The sequence below is a fragment of the Cyprinus carpio genome, chromosome A7 (assembly GCF_018340385.1).
Source record: "Cyprinus carpio isolate SPL01 chromosome A7, ASM1834038v1, whole genome shotgun sequence".
Lineage (NCBI taxonomy): Eukaryota > Metazoa > Chordata > Actinopteri > Cypriniformes > Cyprinidae > Cyprinus > Cyprinus carpio.
Window position 1 is genome coordinate 18039407 of NC_056578.1, and position 15489 is coordinate 18054895.

Consider the following 15489-nt stretch of genomic DNA (forward strand, 5'->3'; position numbering starts at 1 on the left):
TTGTTTTAACAATTAGAATAGTCAGAAATGATTGTAGGCCTTCAATGGCTACATCAGTGAAGCACTGTTTATTTACTTATTTACCATTTACAAACATAATTTACTGCATAGTTGAAAGTGATTTTTTGTCAAATCGTTAAAAACTGCTAACCATTAAAAACAAGCAAAAATAAATACTGAATACAACTAAACTAGCAGTAGATTTATCTGACCATGGATGATTGGACCTCATCTGAAAGAAGAGCTAAATAAATCATACTTCCTCTGGTAAATGACACCGAATGAATGTTGTTAGCCTCATGCACTGTGAATAACGTTGAGATGACCAAGGTGATTTTGGGTCAGATTAAAGTCCTGTGCACACTGACAATGATGAAATCATCATGAAAAAAAGTCTAATGGTTTCTAACAAGCATTTTTATTCAGCTGAAATATTCAACTTTAGGCTATTTGGCAGCATGTCACTGTCAGCACGTCCATTGGTTGATGTTGCATTGCATAGCTCGTTTGCATAAAGCTTTGAAAATTCCTATCTTCGCCAATTATAGTCATTCAGATGCTCTGACTTGACAACTGAGTGAAAGGGAAATATTCGTAGAGCTATTTCAACGATCTCGGGACATTCAGATGGCTTATCCACCTGAATTCAGAGCATAGTTCCCCATCACTAACAAAGCATATGCAAATACATGAAGAGGATACAGACTGATAATGTCAGTGAACAAACTTTTCACAGGCTAGGTTCAAAAAGTCACGGTCAGTTCTGCAGATAAACAGAAACACTGTTGAGCTAAAACTGACCAAATTGAGGCAACACTAAAGTGATATTTGGGCTAGAAAGAGATGACATGAAGGTAAATCGTGTGATTCTCCCCCCTAAAAAGAAAAACATGTAAAGGACAAAGTGGAACTACTTTCTTCCTCATGACCTCTGTACTAAAGCCAGGAATGAGAGTGGCAAAATAAAACAATAGCCTTTTAAACCGAGCACTGTTATGCTCTTGCCTCTGATATTCTCGCTTGCTTTTACCTCTGGCTTGTGGGAATATTTGACCACAAGTCATTCTGTAGCCCTGAGTTGAGTTTGATGAGTAAATACAGCACCACTAACTTTCCACAGATTTAAGAGCTGATTTTTTACATAAAAACACTTTGTGAAATACTCTAAATTAAAAAATTTAGGAGTCCTAAAAATGAGGAGTTAGGAGCTACATTTAATCTTAAAATATTTTGTGAAAATGGCCCCTGGTGTTTTTACGCTATATGTTATCTAGTTTTGAAGCACTGCAAAATGATTTATGCCAATATTATCTAATTTATTTTCTACATTAAATATTATTTGTTTGACTATACCTCATTCTTAATATGCCTATTATCATTACCGAAATCATCAACCTCATTTCCTTAACATGTGTTCTTTAAATATTTAATTAATAAATTGAAAAATAGTAGTTTGCTTTTAAATTTATGTGCAGAATCTATACATTATGTTCCTTCAGGTTTGCCACATCATTTTGAAAATATGTCAGTTTTCAATAAAATAATAAAAAATATTAGGCTGCAAATTGCAGAAGGTGTTGCGGTAATGAGAGAAATCATTGAAAATCAAATAAAAATGTTATTATAAAAATATATTTTATTTCAGAGTTTGAAGTAACTGTGCATGACTGTTAATAACCCATTTTTAAAAATGTGAAAATGTATTAGTTTTCCCAATGGCACTGACGTTTTCAGAGTGTTGCAGTAATGAGTGTTGGAAAATGTGTTCAAAAAGGTGTTAAATTGTCAGTAAAAAAATTTTTAAACTTCTGGTCACCAACACTTCAGACCTTGCTCTTAATGCTTAAAAAGGAAATTTGTTGATACAAACATTTTTTAAAATTTCATATATGAAATCTTTGAAACTAAGATTTAGTGAGAATCTCCCACACATGCACATGCACACACACACACACGACATGATAACAGTCAAGAAAGTATTTCAGGCTTCTGTGCTAAAATGTGTGTGTAAAATATGGTGTAAAATTACAAAAAATAAAACTATTAAAACAAATTTATTTGAGACTTTTTTGGCTGCTACTATTCATAACAGTCTGAGGCACATATACAGACATGCAGGGCTCAGTATTAAGAATCTTTTTAGATAACCAAATTACAAACAATAGCAGAAAATAAATATAATAGAACAAAGACACAAATAACAGAAAATGTAATAATCAAAATAGCACTGCATTTCTTTCTTTCATTTTGATTTTTTCTTTGACAGTATTAGGTTTATTATTAGTCTTGCTTTTACAAGTCCAAATGCACAGAACCATCACATGTGTTCTCTTTCTCAACTATTAAGACAAATGTTAAAACATACATATTCGCAAACGTTAAGATATAACCAACTGTGTTTACTTATTAGGATATTTTCCAAGACGTGAATTTTGATTTAATTTTGTCTGTATTTGTTCGTCCAAGCACAAAAAGAAGCTAAAGAGAACTCCATTAAGTATTTGCGTGCTGGATGTGTGCACATAGAAAATTTCTCACGCGGTGCTCGACAGTTCCGTAAACTGTCCTGAGCGTCTTTTAAATTCGTCCTGGCTCCTGGGCCTTTGGGCAGTCCTTATTATTGTGACCTGACAGGTGTGTCTGAACGAGAATGCACGCGTGGGCGGTAATGCATAGATGGACATTGCATGAAAATGTGGACAGTGTCAAAATGAAAGTGCCTATTTATACATGTTGCATCGATACATCATATCGTCAAACATTTGATCAATGTATCATATCAATCTATATCGATGGATCGTTACACCCCTATCCACTACTTCTACAGAAACCTAGAAGAAAATCTAGTTCAAATCTAATTCTACAATATCCAACTAAGATACTAAATATCTGCTTCAATGTACACTCATTATGGCTTTTATTGCAGTTGAAACAAATTAGGAGCGGTTCTGTATGAAAGCAAACATCAGCCATGAATGTGCACATGCTGAATATTATTAACAAGAGGCTTTTCTGTACACCTCCTGTCTATGATAGGAATTTTTTTTTTAAAAAGTTTATCCACTCTCAGAACTGAACAATATTGCTTTTAGAAAACTTTAGCACAAGTGAATCCACATAAGACACTAATGCAGGTGAGAAAAACAGGAGAGGCGAGGTGAGAGGAGCCGAATGTGATCTGGCAGGAGCACAGCAACAGTGAACTCTTGAAAGTTGAAAGTCCATCTCTGTGCTTCTCAAGACCAACTCTTTAAGGAAACTGGGCCTGCATAGAGTCTAATCTACTTTTTAATAGGGATAAAGTGAGATTTCACTTCAGTAATCACAACAAAAATCTCTCAGAAAGCTCTCATTCTTTTCTCCTATGAAGCTCTTTAGGACGTTTGTCCATTCTATAATGTTTGTACAAATAAAAATGGCCAAAAATATCAACCTAGCAATACATTTATGCAAACAGGTACGTCTGCTTTGCATATTCTACTGTTAAAACTTTTTACATGCTTTTGTAAGTATCTTATGCTCATCAGTGCTGCATTTATTTGATGAAAATGCAGTAAAAACAGTAATATTATTACAATTTAAAATAATTGTTTTCTATCTTAACAAAAAATCTATAACAAAATTATGATCTCCAGGAAGTGACTAGGAACAACAGGAACAACCATCCAAAGAATCACCACAAAGACAAACAAAGATTCCACGTGTAAGGGACAAATTAGCCAAATCAACATATGGTGCACATCACAATGAAAATGTCAATAGAGATTTTTCAATTAATGGTTTATTTCAGTCCAATTGATGTTTTAATTCATCTTTTAAACTAGCATAGTAAACAAACCATATAAATCTTAACTTAAAGACATCAGTGGATATTATATTTTATATACAAGCTACTGGGGCTGATCTTCTAAATTGGACAGTTTTAATAAGCAGAGTTCAGTGTAGTTCAGAACCAACAATAAAACAGCATCAAAGAAGCCAGCATCAAAGACGCTAGCTGATATTGAGATAAATGAATTGCCATGCCTGGAAATGTATATATACTGTATGTTAATACACAAAAATACTGATTAATAGGGACTACAGATTTCAGCCATCCCACTAGACATTTCTCTCATTTGGGTGAGGGTTGTTGACTCTTTCAGAAAGAGTCTGGATTCCTCAGCAATCCTGTGGCGGTGTGACATAGAGGCTTTGAATAGGGGGATGTTACTCAGCATGTACCGCCCATCTGCAGCTTTTAATGCAAAACATATGCTGCCATACTGACCTACTATTCAGCATCTGGCAGAGAAAGAAAGAGGAAAAGAGGAGTAAAAAAAGAAAGCGAACAAAGCTACCATCCTACCAGATACAGCTTAACCTGTAAAACCACTTCTGAAATCCGGAGACCAATCACACTGTACCCAGTTACAACCACACAATGGTGAGGAGACAAGCAAGATATTGACTTGATATCTTTCTTTTAAAACAAAGAGGCCACAAAAGCAAGACTGCTCTTCTCTAAAATGATGAAATAAATATTAAACAAAGTGTTCAGTGTGCTTGGCCCGAAGATATCATGGGCATTATTGGCAAAAATGCCCTCATACTACACACACAAATCTTTATGAATTAGTTTTCAAAGTAGAGTAGATGAGGCATATTGGTAACTGAGAGATATATTACATAATCAACCTAAATTGCTCTCGCACAGATGGTATACATCATAAAATTGGGCACCGTTGTGTAACAGACATTACCTCTAGTTCATATTTCAGAAATCATTTAATTTCCTTTGAGCTGTCATGACCAAAATGAGTAGAATCATCAAGGATACTCTGACGTAAAACTGCAGTCAAAACAAAAACAGCTCCAAACTCCACCTATTAATTCAACAGACAGACACTTGGAGGTCACACTGAGTGTGACATGCTGTCATAAGAAATGGATGGGGACTTTACAGGCATGTTAACATTTAAGAATAGTGCTTGTACATTCTGATTGCCTTCTAGAGTTGGTTTTAGCCTGATTTATAGAAGCAATCATCACGTCTTAAAGAATAACTTATGACATCTGTGATATTGTCACCACATGACTACTGCTAAACACAAGTCAAATACTTTATCAAGACCGAATGATAATATTGCAATACATACTAAATACCACAGACAGCATGGATCATCTACAAAAAGGGTTTGTCCCATATGTGTAAAGCCCAAGGGAAAACTAGTTCCACCGGCTTCATGGCTTGCAGAGAATGTCTCTGCGTGCACTGAAGAGACAGCTGAACTGGATTGACTTGTTTTTCACTTGATCTGTAACTGTTCTTCACCAAGCTGACAGGCTGGAAAAGACACTTGAATGTGAGACAGGCAGGGTCTGTGAAAGCATCCTACCGTGGGATCCAAGGATCATACAAAGCCGAAAACAATCAAGCGTAACAGAAGCCTAATATTGCTTGAGGAGCTATGAAAAAACGGTGTCGCTTTCCACCATAACAAGAGGAAATGGTCTCATTGTGGACACATGCATAAGCACACACACTTATTCAAAGCAGAACCCAGCCCATCCTTATGGGCATATGTACGGAAGAGAGTTTCACACGCGACTACACCTACCTGCATCTCTGCGTGTCCTGTAGCCATGGACACTATTGTTTGTAACTTAGTTGTCCACTGTTACATAAAAGACTAAGCCAGGTTGCCAAGACAGAGTATGTTAATGACGAGTGAAAAATAATTGCAAATGTGTCTAACAGGAACACTGATCTGGGAAAGTGGAAACACATTGGTTATCTATCTGACTCAAGCCTGGACAAACACACAGAGCCAAAAATAGCAAGAGACTAGGTTGCAACCACAACCTGTTCAGGAACGGCTGAGAATTAGAGACTGTTTCTATCTAAGTGAACAAGAGATGGAATATGCCGAATATGACACCCAGCCAGAGCTGTTAGACCAGACACTACATTCATAAGCTGTTCATAATAACAACGTGGCCATAGATTAACTAAAAACGTAGACAGGGTGGATGTACATACACAAATCCCTTTAATATAATTCTATATTATATTTATATAATTAATATAGAATTAAAAAAAATGTTTAGTATAAGTTTGTACTTGTTTAGACCACTAAAAGAAAAAATAATTTATGATACCAATAACATATATTAGTACCCTATATGATTTAGTGAATGGTCACTCACATCCATATATAATAATTATTATTTTTATTTTTGTGTATGTGTAAATGACCACAGAAAGAAGTTACAACAATAACACCAAGCAGCTTCTGTAGCCTACTACAAGTCGATAAGGATGCTGGAAACAGGAGCAGTGTCTCTTGTGTTTATCTCTGTCGTACGTGACCTGTGGAAAGTGCATTTTCACTCACCATTTTTATTCGTTTATCACAGCGCAGCCGATCTTCTGATATAATCCGTTCTGTAACTGGTTATTAAAATAAGATAAGAATAATAAAAGTGTCTGGGTGATGTCACGGTCTCTTTTGGCCTCTGGTGCTGTTAAATGTCTCCTTAGGACCAGTGTCGCCGCTCCATAATAGTGTGAACCGCGCCGGTAAACCGCTCGAGCGCACTGCCCTTACTGCACTGAGCGTCTGCTTTACAAAGTTAAACTTTGTGGCCGCTGTTTGACGGAATCAAAGAGGAAAACAACCCATAAATGGAGAATTTCGTGCGTTGCCTTTGGCCAATGGGAGCGCCGCTCGGCACGTCATTCCGAAGGGAATCCCACCAGATGATTTCGGGTGTATTAAAGCGCGTCCTATATGCGCAAGGAGCTGCGTAAATATTACTATATCACTGTACTGAACAATAAAGCCCAAAGTATACTTCACTTTTTACGCGTACGCGAGGCACAGCCGCACACTGCGCGTGAAGGTAAATTAGAATACAGCAAATTAATTAAAGCAAATTTTAATTATTCACCGAAGACGTATAGTTATTATAGGTGTTACTGTTATATATCTTACCTTTAATTTTATCAGTGATTTTGATTTTGAAGTATCTATATGTTAAATTCTATTGTGAAAAAACAAACAAACAAACAAACAAACAAACAAACAAACAAACAAAAACAATAAGATGCTGTTAATTTCAGAGCTGGGTAGTGACTGATTACATGTAATTTGGGAATCAGATTCCAAAAATCAATACAACAATACAAAATCAATTCAACATCGCATCAACTACTGATAAACACATTCATTTTTATTTTAATTATCACTCAGCAGGTTATTTAACCATGTATTACTTTGTCTTTTTAAGGCTTTTGTCTTTCAAACACATCAAAATACACAAATTAAAGTTAATGTTAAGTTAATGGTCACATGACATGCAGGTATACAAATAAAATCATTATTTAGTAAGTGTTTTATTTTGATTGATGTTATTTTAAAATGGTTTATTTTAATTTTACATTTTTAGAAATTAATTAATAATTAGCTTTTCATTAAACTCACAAACACGAACCCCAGTTTGGGAAATCTTGACATAACGTAATGTTTAATGCACTTTATATTGTTAATTACAACGAATGGAATATATTTTCTTACTCTTTGTATTTTTATATCAATATGGTAAAAGATTACCCTATTTAAATCAATGTTATAAATGAGTTAGGTGAAAAGTAATCAAAAAGTAGTCTGATTATATTATCTAAAATGTGTAAAATAAAATTTTTGTAATGTAATTTGGAATCAGTAATGGACTGCAATTTGTAAGTAATCTACCCAGCTCTAGTAATTTTATTATATTATTTTTTAGTAGTAGTAGTAGCCTATGTAAGTGATCATTATTTGTTTTAAATGTTCATATATAAACACTTTACAAAACACTTTTTTAGGCCATAACTTTATAAGTTCACCTTTTAACAGCTCATATTTCAAGGGGAACCTTTTAGTTCACAAATTTTAAGGAACCTTTCACAACTTTTTAAGAGAAACTAAACCAACAAGGACTGGTATATATATATATATATAAGAAACTAAACCAACAAGGACTGGTATATATATATATAAGAAAATAAATTATTACTTTTATACAGCATGGACACATTAAATTGATCAAAAGTGACATTAAAGACATTTATGATGTTACAAAAGATTTCTATTTAAAAAAAAAATCACGATTTTCATAAAAATTGCTAATACTTTGATAATCACACTGATAATAATTTAATACATTTCTTGAGCATCAAATCAGCAAATGATTTCTGAAGGTTCATCTGACACTGACTTGAGTAATGGCTTTGCGATCAAAAACATAAAGCACATTTTAAAATACATTAAAACAAAAAAAAGTTCAAAATATTTCAAATCATGATATTTAACACTAACACTAGTATTTTTTTTATCACGTGAATGAAGCATACCTCTTTAAATAAAACATTAAAAATCACAACGACCTCAAGCATTTAAATGGAAGTGATTATAATTTATTTTCAACCTGTCCGACATTACAATCATATAGCGCATTCAGCTTTAAGAAAAATGGATGATAACATAAAAGCATTTTATAATAGTATTTGATTCTGAGTAAAGGAGAACAGTATTTTCATCTTGTGACTGCAAGGGGCAGTCGTGTTCTTACTGAGACTCTGCATGCAAATTTGCAATCATTCCAGTAGGTGGCGCCATTACTCCATTAATACACTCCAGCTAAACTATGCATAATACTGAAAACAGTCCATTTATATTCAAAAAAAATAAGAAACATTTAAATAGTGGACTTATAAAGCGTATCTCTGTAATCGAATATTTAGAATTCTAACAGGCCAAGTCCTAGCTCATATATAGAATTATATATGCTAAAACACTTAATACATTTTGAATATTATAAACAATATGAATCTTCGTATTTAAAAAACAAAACGCTCCATTGGTCCACAGGGCTCGCCATAGCTCACTCCTCCTCCTGTTTTTGTGGTCCAGAGCTCAAGCACGCTGCACCTCCCATTCCTCCTTTAATAAACATGGCTGAACTGAACACGGACGGCGGATTTTAGGACTCGCACACACTCACACTGTTGATTCACACAAGAAGACTGAGCATGACGTGAATGTTTACAGCGGGGAGCCAAAGCTGCAAAAGTTTGAGTTTGACAGCCGCCGACGAAGAGACTTGAGCGGGACAGACCAGCTCCAGCTGAAATACTACTGCATGCAAAGCGGAGACTAAATACTGCTTTTGCATTTATGGAAACTATGCTTGTCTACTGAAGAAACCCTGGATTTATTGCTCTGAAGTCGCCCAAAACAGTTTGGCTTACATTTGAACGAGTTTTAAGCTGCTCTTATGTGGATTTACAGTTCGCGTTTTTGTTATATTGTCCTATTTAAATGATGTTCTCCGGTAAACAATCGAAGCCGACTTTTAAGTCTTATCTTCCTCCACTTCAGGTGAGTGAGACACTGGCTTGCTAACGACTAGCAGCTAAAAACAAAGTCGTCATACTCGTTTATTGAACTATTCTGCACGTATAAAAGTTAAGTATGTTAAGAAAACTATGTTTGACATCTGGACGACTGCTAAGCTCATAATCGAGCCTTCACTTGGTTTGATAGAGGTATCCTCCGTAACTCAGGTGTGTCAGCTGTGCACAGTGTATACTTTGTTAATGACTTTTTGTCAAAAAGGACCATAGCACTACATTCAGTACATTTACTTTTAACTTGTAACATATTTAGGTCTAAATTTAACATGTGCAGGATGATGAGGCATCAGCCAATGTGTTACTAATGGAAGTAAATGAATCTGACATGTACATCAAACTCATTACGTTTTTGAATAATGACCCCAAGAACTATAATTACACGTGTTACTTAAAAAACAACAACACTATACTATAAACAACAAATAGACACAAAAACCTTTGACATTCAACACAACACAGTGGCACAGATCACTATTTTTCAGAGACACAAAATTAGATCAGTTAACTATTTTGACCATTTTTGAGGAACCTTTGTTTATGGGAACAAATGTTGATATTCAGTGATATTCAGTACATATGATAAAATGAAGAAGAGCATAGGCACTCATTAAATGAAATAAGATTTTGTGCCATATGGTCAAGAGAAAACTGTAAGCGTAAAGCTCTACAGTAGGTCTTGCGTACCTGCAAGAGGTTAGGTGACTTTAAGTGTTCTTAATGTTTCACACAGACTGACCTGAAGAAAAGTCCTCAACTGCCCATCAAGAAACTAGAAGCAAAACTTCTACCAGGTAAGTGACTTTCAGAACCATTTTCTCTGGAAGAAAGAAAGATGAATCAGTTCCCGTGACAAACAACTCATAACGGTCTCAGGGTTGGGGTGGTGGGGCTTAGTTAGTATGTGAAGATTTGGTCTCGTAATTGAATGTTTGTAGGTTCAAACCCCCGTGGCCCATTTCACAAAGCTGGTTTCAGTGTCTGCTCAGATAGGTTGGAGTTTAGTTTGGGAAATTCTGGTTTTTCAGGTTCAAGAAGATGTGCTCACAGATCAGCTGTGAGGAAAGTGACATATATCTGATGCAATAAAGTCACTCACTGTATTTCTTCCTCCAAATTAAAGCAGTTCACAGGTAAAGCAATTAAGAAGCGCATAGCCACTCATTAAATGCGTTTTGAAATGAGTTAATTAATGTATTACACAAAAGCAATTTTCACAATCTTTTTTTTTTAAATATAAATACAAGCTTTGTAATATATAAAGCTTTTGAATCTTCAGAAGAGAAGAGAATTGTGCGTTTGTTCTAGGATTGCTTTTGTAAATTGTACAGTTAATTAATTGCTAAAAATGCTTAATGAAAACTAATGTATTTTTAACAGTTTGGTGGTTCTTGTTTCCATCCCCTCCCTTTGGTGTTCAATCTGCCACATTTTGGTACATTATCAATCAACAGAAGGCGGCCTGTTAGTATCCATAGCAATCAGTTGTCTTTTGCCCTTTTCTCTATTTTTACCATTGCATCACCAATCATCTTCAGCTATTGTGAGGTGAATGTTTGGCAGGAGAGAAGTGCTTGTGACAGAGAGAGAGAGAAACAGAAATGATGTCGCGGGCTTCTTGAGTGATCAGTTGAACATGATATTCACAGAGGTCCTTCCTGTATACAGAGCAGTATCTTATCCAGCCTGTTTCCTGCACTTATGCAGCCTCTGAATTTTTAATGCGTGGCCTTGCATAAAGAGCCTGTGATCTGCCATGGTTTGTTATGTTTGGGTTTTGATGCCAGCTGAAATGTTTACAGAGGGTCTACAATGCAGCTTCCTCTAGACTGAATTTTAATGCCACGCTTCCTGATTTGTGTATTGTAAATAGAACAAGTATGTGAGGTTAAAGGGATAGTTCACCCAAAAATTAAAATTCTGTCATCATTTACTCACCCTCATGTCGTTCCAAACCTGTATGAGTTTGCTTTCTTATGTTGAACATAAAAGAAGATATTTTGAAGATTGCTGGTGATCACGCAGTTGGTGCTTGCCACTGACTTCCATAGTATTTTTTGCCTACTATGGAAGTCAATGGCAACCACTAACTGTTGCTATTTTAGGGATTCGAGCTATTTCAAAAAATTATGCAAAATCACCATAAATGTATCATAAGAAGATGGACATTACGTCTTATTCTCTATATTTCATGTGTTCTAAATCCATATGATAGCTTTGAGTGAGAAACAGACCAGAATTTAAGTTATTATTCACTCATAATCTTTTTTTCTAGTGTTAACATGAGAATTGCTGTGACCAGCATTATGAACTTTATCACTCCTATCGTGACTGAAACATCGAGGCTACTTCTACATTAATCCGGATATATTTGAAAACAGTGCTTTCATTTCAAAACGTTCTTTGTCCACACTAGCATTTTCAAGTGTTTTCCAAAATGTGTTCATCTAATACCTGTTTTCACAGTCAACACTATAATGCAACAACAGCATTTTCAACTTTATGCACTCAATCCGCCTCAGTGTGGACTGCAGGCCAAAACTCTATGAAAAAGAAGCGTTTCAAAGGCTTTGGGATTAATGTAAATTTAGCCTCAGACCAGTTTTGTGAATTGGATTAACTGATTCATTAAAAGATCTTACTCAAAAGAATGATTCGTTTACAAAAAATCTATAATTTGATTCAGAAGACATGAAATATAACAAAACAAATCATAAACCTCTCTTATGATTCTTTTCTTGTGTTTTTGACTTTTTTGAAGCTTTGAAATTTCTGAATTCTTTGTAATTGCATTGAAAAGAGTGAACGGTGCCTGGTGTCTTCCATGGAAGAAAGTCATGTTGGTTTTGAACAACATGAGAGTGAGTAAAAATTTTGGGTTAACTATCCCTTTAAAATCAGCTCTTGTGAAGAATGCAAAAATGTGTTGTTTCTGTGGCAACATTGAGAAAATTTACCTTTTCATTTACATATAATAATTTAACAGAGACTTACAGAAGAGGAAAATAGAAGCAATTAAACCAACAAAAGGGCAACAATATGACAGTGCTGTGGCAAGTTACAGTTCATCTAACACATTACACAGCAAAGTTTTTTTGATTAATAATTATATAAGGAAAAGTATAATGGAAAGTGCTAGTGTTTATTTGCATTTCCATTTATTAAAAATGGCTAAAGACTCAGGTTGTGTTCGGCAGGTCATTCCACCAGCTTGGTACAGTGAAGGTAAAGGTCTGTGAAAGAAATTTAGTGTCTCTTTGCAGAACGCAAGCTTCTGAAGAGTCTGAAGTGGTTTAGGTATAGGGGAGCAGAGCTGGTGGTTGATCTGTAGGCAAACACCAGACTGATTAATTGATAAAGAAATTTGTTTCACTGGTTTCCTGTGTTTATTTTAACCCATAAAAAACTAGTTTGATGTTTGCTAAATCAAGAGGTTAGTGTCATGACACCGTGTCTGTTGTAGACTGTTTGATTCTGTCCCATTATGGTTTTAAAAATGTGATCTATTATTATATCTGTTCCTGTAACTGCCATTGCCAAGCACACTTGAATAGGGTGTGTACCACTACCCATCTACCTTTAATCCTAATGTCCTGGTTCTTCATGTTCTGACAGGTAGTTTCAACTTCACAGTCTAATAACTGTGAGGCTTTGCGTTTTGTATTGTCTTACCTTTCTAACCCATGCAATGGCAGATCAAATATTTTCAAGCCATTAACAGAGGTCTTAATGCAACCAGACAGTTTCTCTGTTCCTAGAAGTGTTGGGAAACAAACAGAAAGGCGACTGAGTGCCGTGGTGTGTGGGGAAGGAATCTGTGTTTAGGAGTTCACTCCTTATAATTAAGCCGCATAACATGGACCTTCCCTTTTCCAAAATAGATGTGCTGTGCATTTTTTAGTTCCTCATCTGAAATTAAAACAAAACCTCCCTTGTCACTGTATTTTGTGGAGTGTGCTGATAGTAGGGTGGCACACGGTGTGGTGAAGTTATTGCAGAGGTTTGAATACTCTTGCTAGTGTACACCAATGTACATCAGAATATCAAAGGAAGAGTTCCTTTACAAGCTTCTTATTGCCTGGTGAAATATGGCTGTTTTTTTTATAACCAGCACAAGTTGACTAAGCAGATGCTACCATTCAGATTCTGTAAAAATAAATAAAATGTGTGTGTGTAAAAGAAATTAATTAATTTTATTCAGCAAGGCAGCAAGAACATAAATTGATCAAAAGTGACAGTAAAGACATTTATAATGTAAACATTTTTTCAAACAAAATGCTGTAAAATGCCATAAAATATATATTTCAAATAAACGCTGTCCTTTCTATTCATCAAAACATCCTGAAAAAAAAGTATCATGGTTTCCACAAAAATATTAAGCCGCGCAACTGATCTGGATTTTCTGAAATCACCAAAAAAGTTCCAAACCCGTAAAAAAAATGTTTGTCTTCGAAACACATTTTAAGATATTTTGGATGAAAACCGGGAGGCCTGTGACTGTCCCATAGACTGCCAAGTGCAAAAAGTGTTCCCGTCACTTCATATAACCCAGATTGCACGTCTGATGGCAAACAGAGTTTTCTGACGATGACTTTCATACTTTTTATGGACCTTATTTATTTGACAGTCACAGGCCTCCTGGTTTTCATCCAAAATATCTTAAATTGTGTTTTGAAGACGAATAAAGCTTTTACGGGTTTGGAACGACATGGGGGTAAGTGATTAATGACAAAAATTTCATTTTGGAGTGGAGTATCCCTTTAAAATAAAGAACAGTTATTTAAAAAAAAACATTCACAATTTTACTATTTAAACTGTATAAACTCTGTTTGCCTTGGTCAGCAGAAGAGACTTTCAAAAACATTATAAAAAATCTTACCTTTCTTGGACTTTTGAAGATTAGTGTTTCTTGTTGATCTATTTAAGATAAGTGAACACAGATATAACGCTTGCAGTCACATGAATTGTGTTGTCAGTTTGGCAGTATGTGACAGACATCTTTAAGATTTTGAGACCACAATATCACTGTGCCATAAAAGTTTGTGTATTTTTCACTCACTCTCACTCACTCTACAATAAGTTGCAGATTTTAAAATTTTTCTATTTCAAAATAGAAATCAGTCATGCATTGCAATTTAGGCTTCACATTGTAATGCACAGTATGAAAAATAGATATTCAGGGATATTAAATGATCACTGTGAGCACTAGATGGTAATCAAAGGAAATTGATGAGATTTAATTCTTAAAAAAGGTCTGTTAGATTTCTGTGTTTGCAGACATGTAAAAAATAATAGACACACATAGTCTGTCTTTGTCATACTCTGAGGATGGTTTTAGTTGTGTACGTGGTGACATTTTAGTAGAACGTATCCATTCAGAAAGACCTCCTACTGACTGCTCCATTTAAATCTCTCCACCACTCCCTACACACACGGAGACCCAGAGGTGCCTAGTTATCTCAACAAAACATGGCTGTTGTCTCATGAACGGTGTTCTTTTACAAACCACGTAGCTCTCGCAAAATTTCTAAATCCCCTGGTAGCATTTCGGGCAGGCACTCTTCAGATTTTGGTAGACTGAGATGAATTTAACTAGTCCAAATTAAAAAAAAAAAATTCTAAACACAAATATCAAGGAATGAATTTTATTTCTCTATATTTACAGGGTATCTGAAGGATTTTTAAAAATCAATTTAAGGCTTTTTAAGAGCCTTTTTAAGAACTGCACAAATAAAATGAACAATATATGAGTGGGGTAGGGCAATGTCTATGATAACATTAAACAGTAAAATGACATGATTTACAGTTCAGATACAGGTTTTCACAAAAACAAAAAACCTTATTAAATGATAAACATCACATTTCAGCATTTAAACCATTTTTAAGAAAAGGGATGAGTCAAACCAACGTATAAATTATTACATATAAATATATATCTTTGTGTATTAATTGTTTAGATTTTTAGAAGGCACATTAGGTTCTTTCACATTTACAACACTGCATGTTTGCTGCGTAAAAATATTGGTAGATTTTCACTGTGTTCTGAGCAAAAA

The 15489-nt window shown here is 34.9% G+C and overlaps 2 protein-coding genes across 6 annotated transcripts in view; one reads left to right on the forward strand and one right to left on the reverse strand.

Moving 5' to 3' along the window:
- LOC109056950 (unconventional myosin-Ie-like) overlaps window positions 1–6719 on the reverse strand; it is a 43479-nt gene extending 36760 nt beyond the window's left edge. For 3 of the 5 annotated variants that reach the window (XM_042760055.1, XM_042760052.1, XM_042760050.1), the window contains exon 1: window positions 6378–6719. In XM_042760055.1, coding sequence (XP_042615989.1) covers window positions 6378–6380 — 3 coding nt within the window. In that variant the 5' untranslated portion in view covers window positions 6381–6719. The remainder of the gene's footprint in view (window positions 1–6377) is intronic. The other 2 variants (XM_042760053.1, XM_042760051.1) reach the window with 1 other exon arrangement.
- A 2192-nt stretch (window positions 6720–8911) lies between these two features.
- The window catches only part of LOC109056977 (myotubularin-related protein 10), a 31714-nt gene continuing 25136 nt past the window's right edge, over window positions 8912–15489 (forward strand). Inside the window, exons 1-2 of the mRNA XM_042760076.1 lie at window positions 8912–9404; window positions 10170–10230. Of these exons, the coding sequence (XP_042616010.1) occupies window positions 9345–9404; window positions 10170–10230 (121 nt within the window). The 5' untranslated portion in view covers window positions 8912–9344. The remainder of the gene's footprint in view (window positions 9405–10169; window positions 10231–15489) is intronic.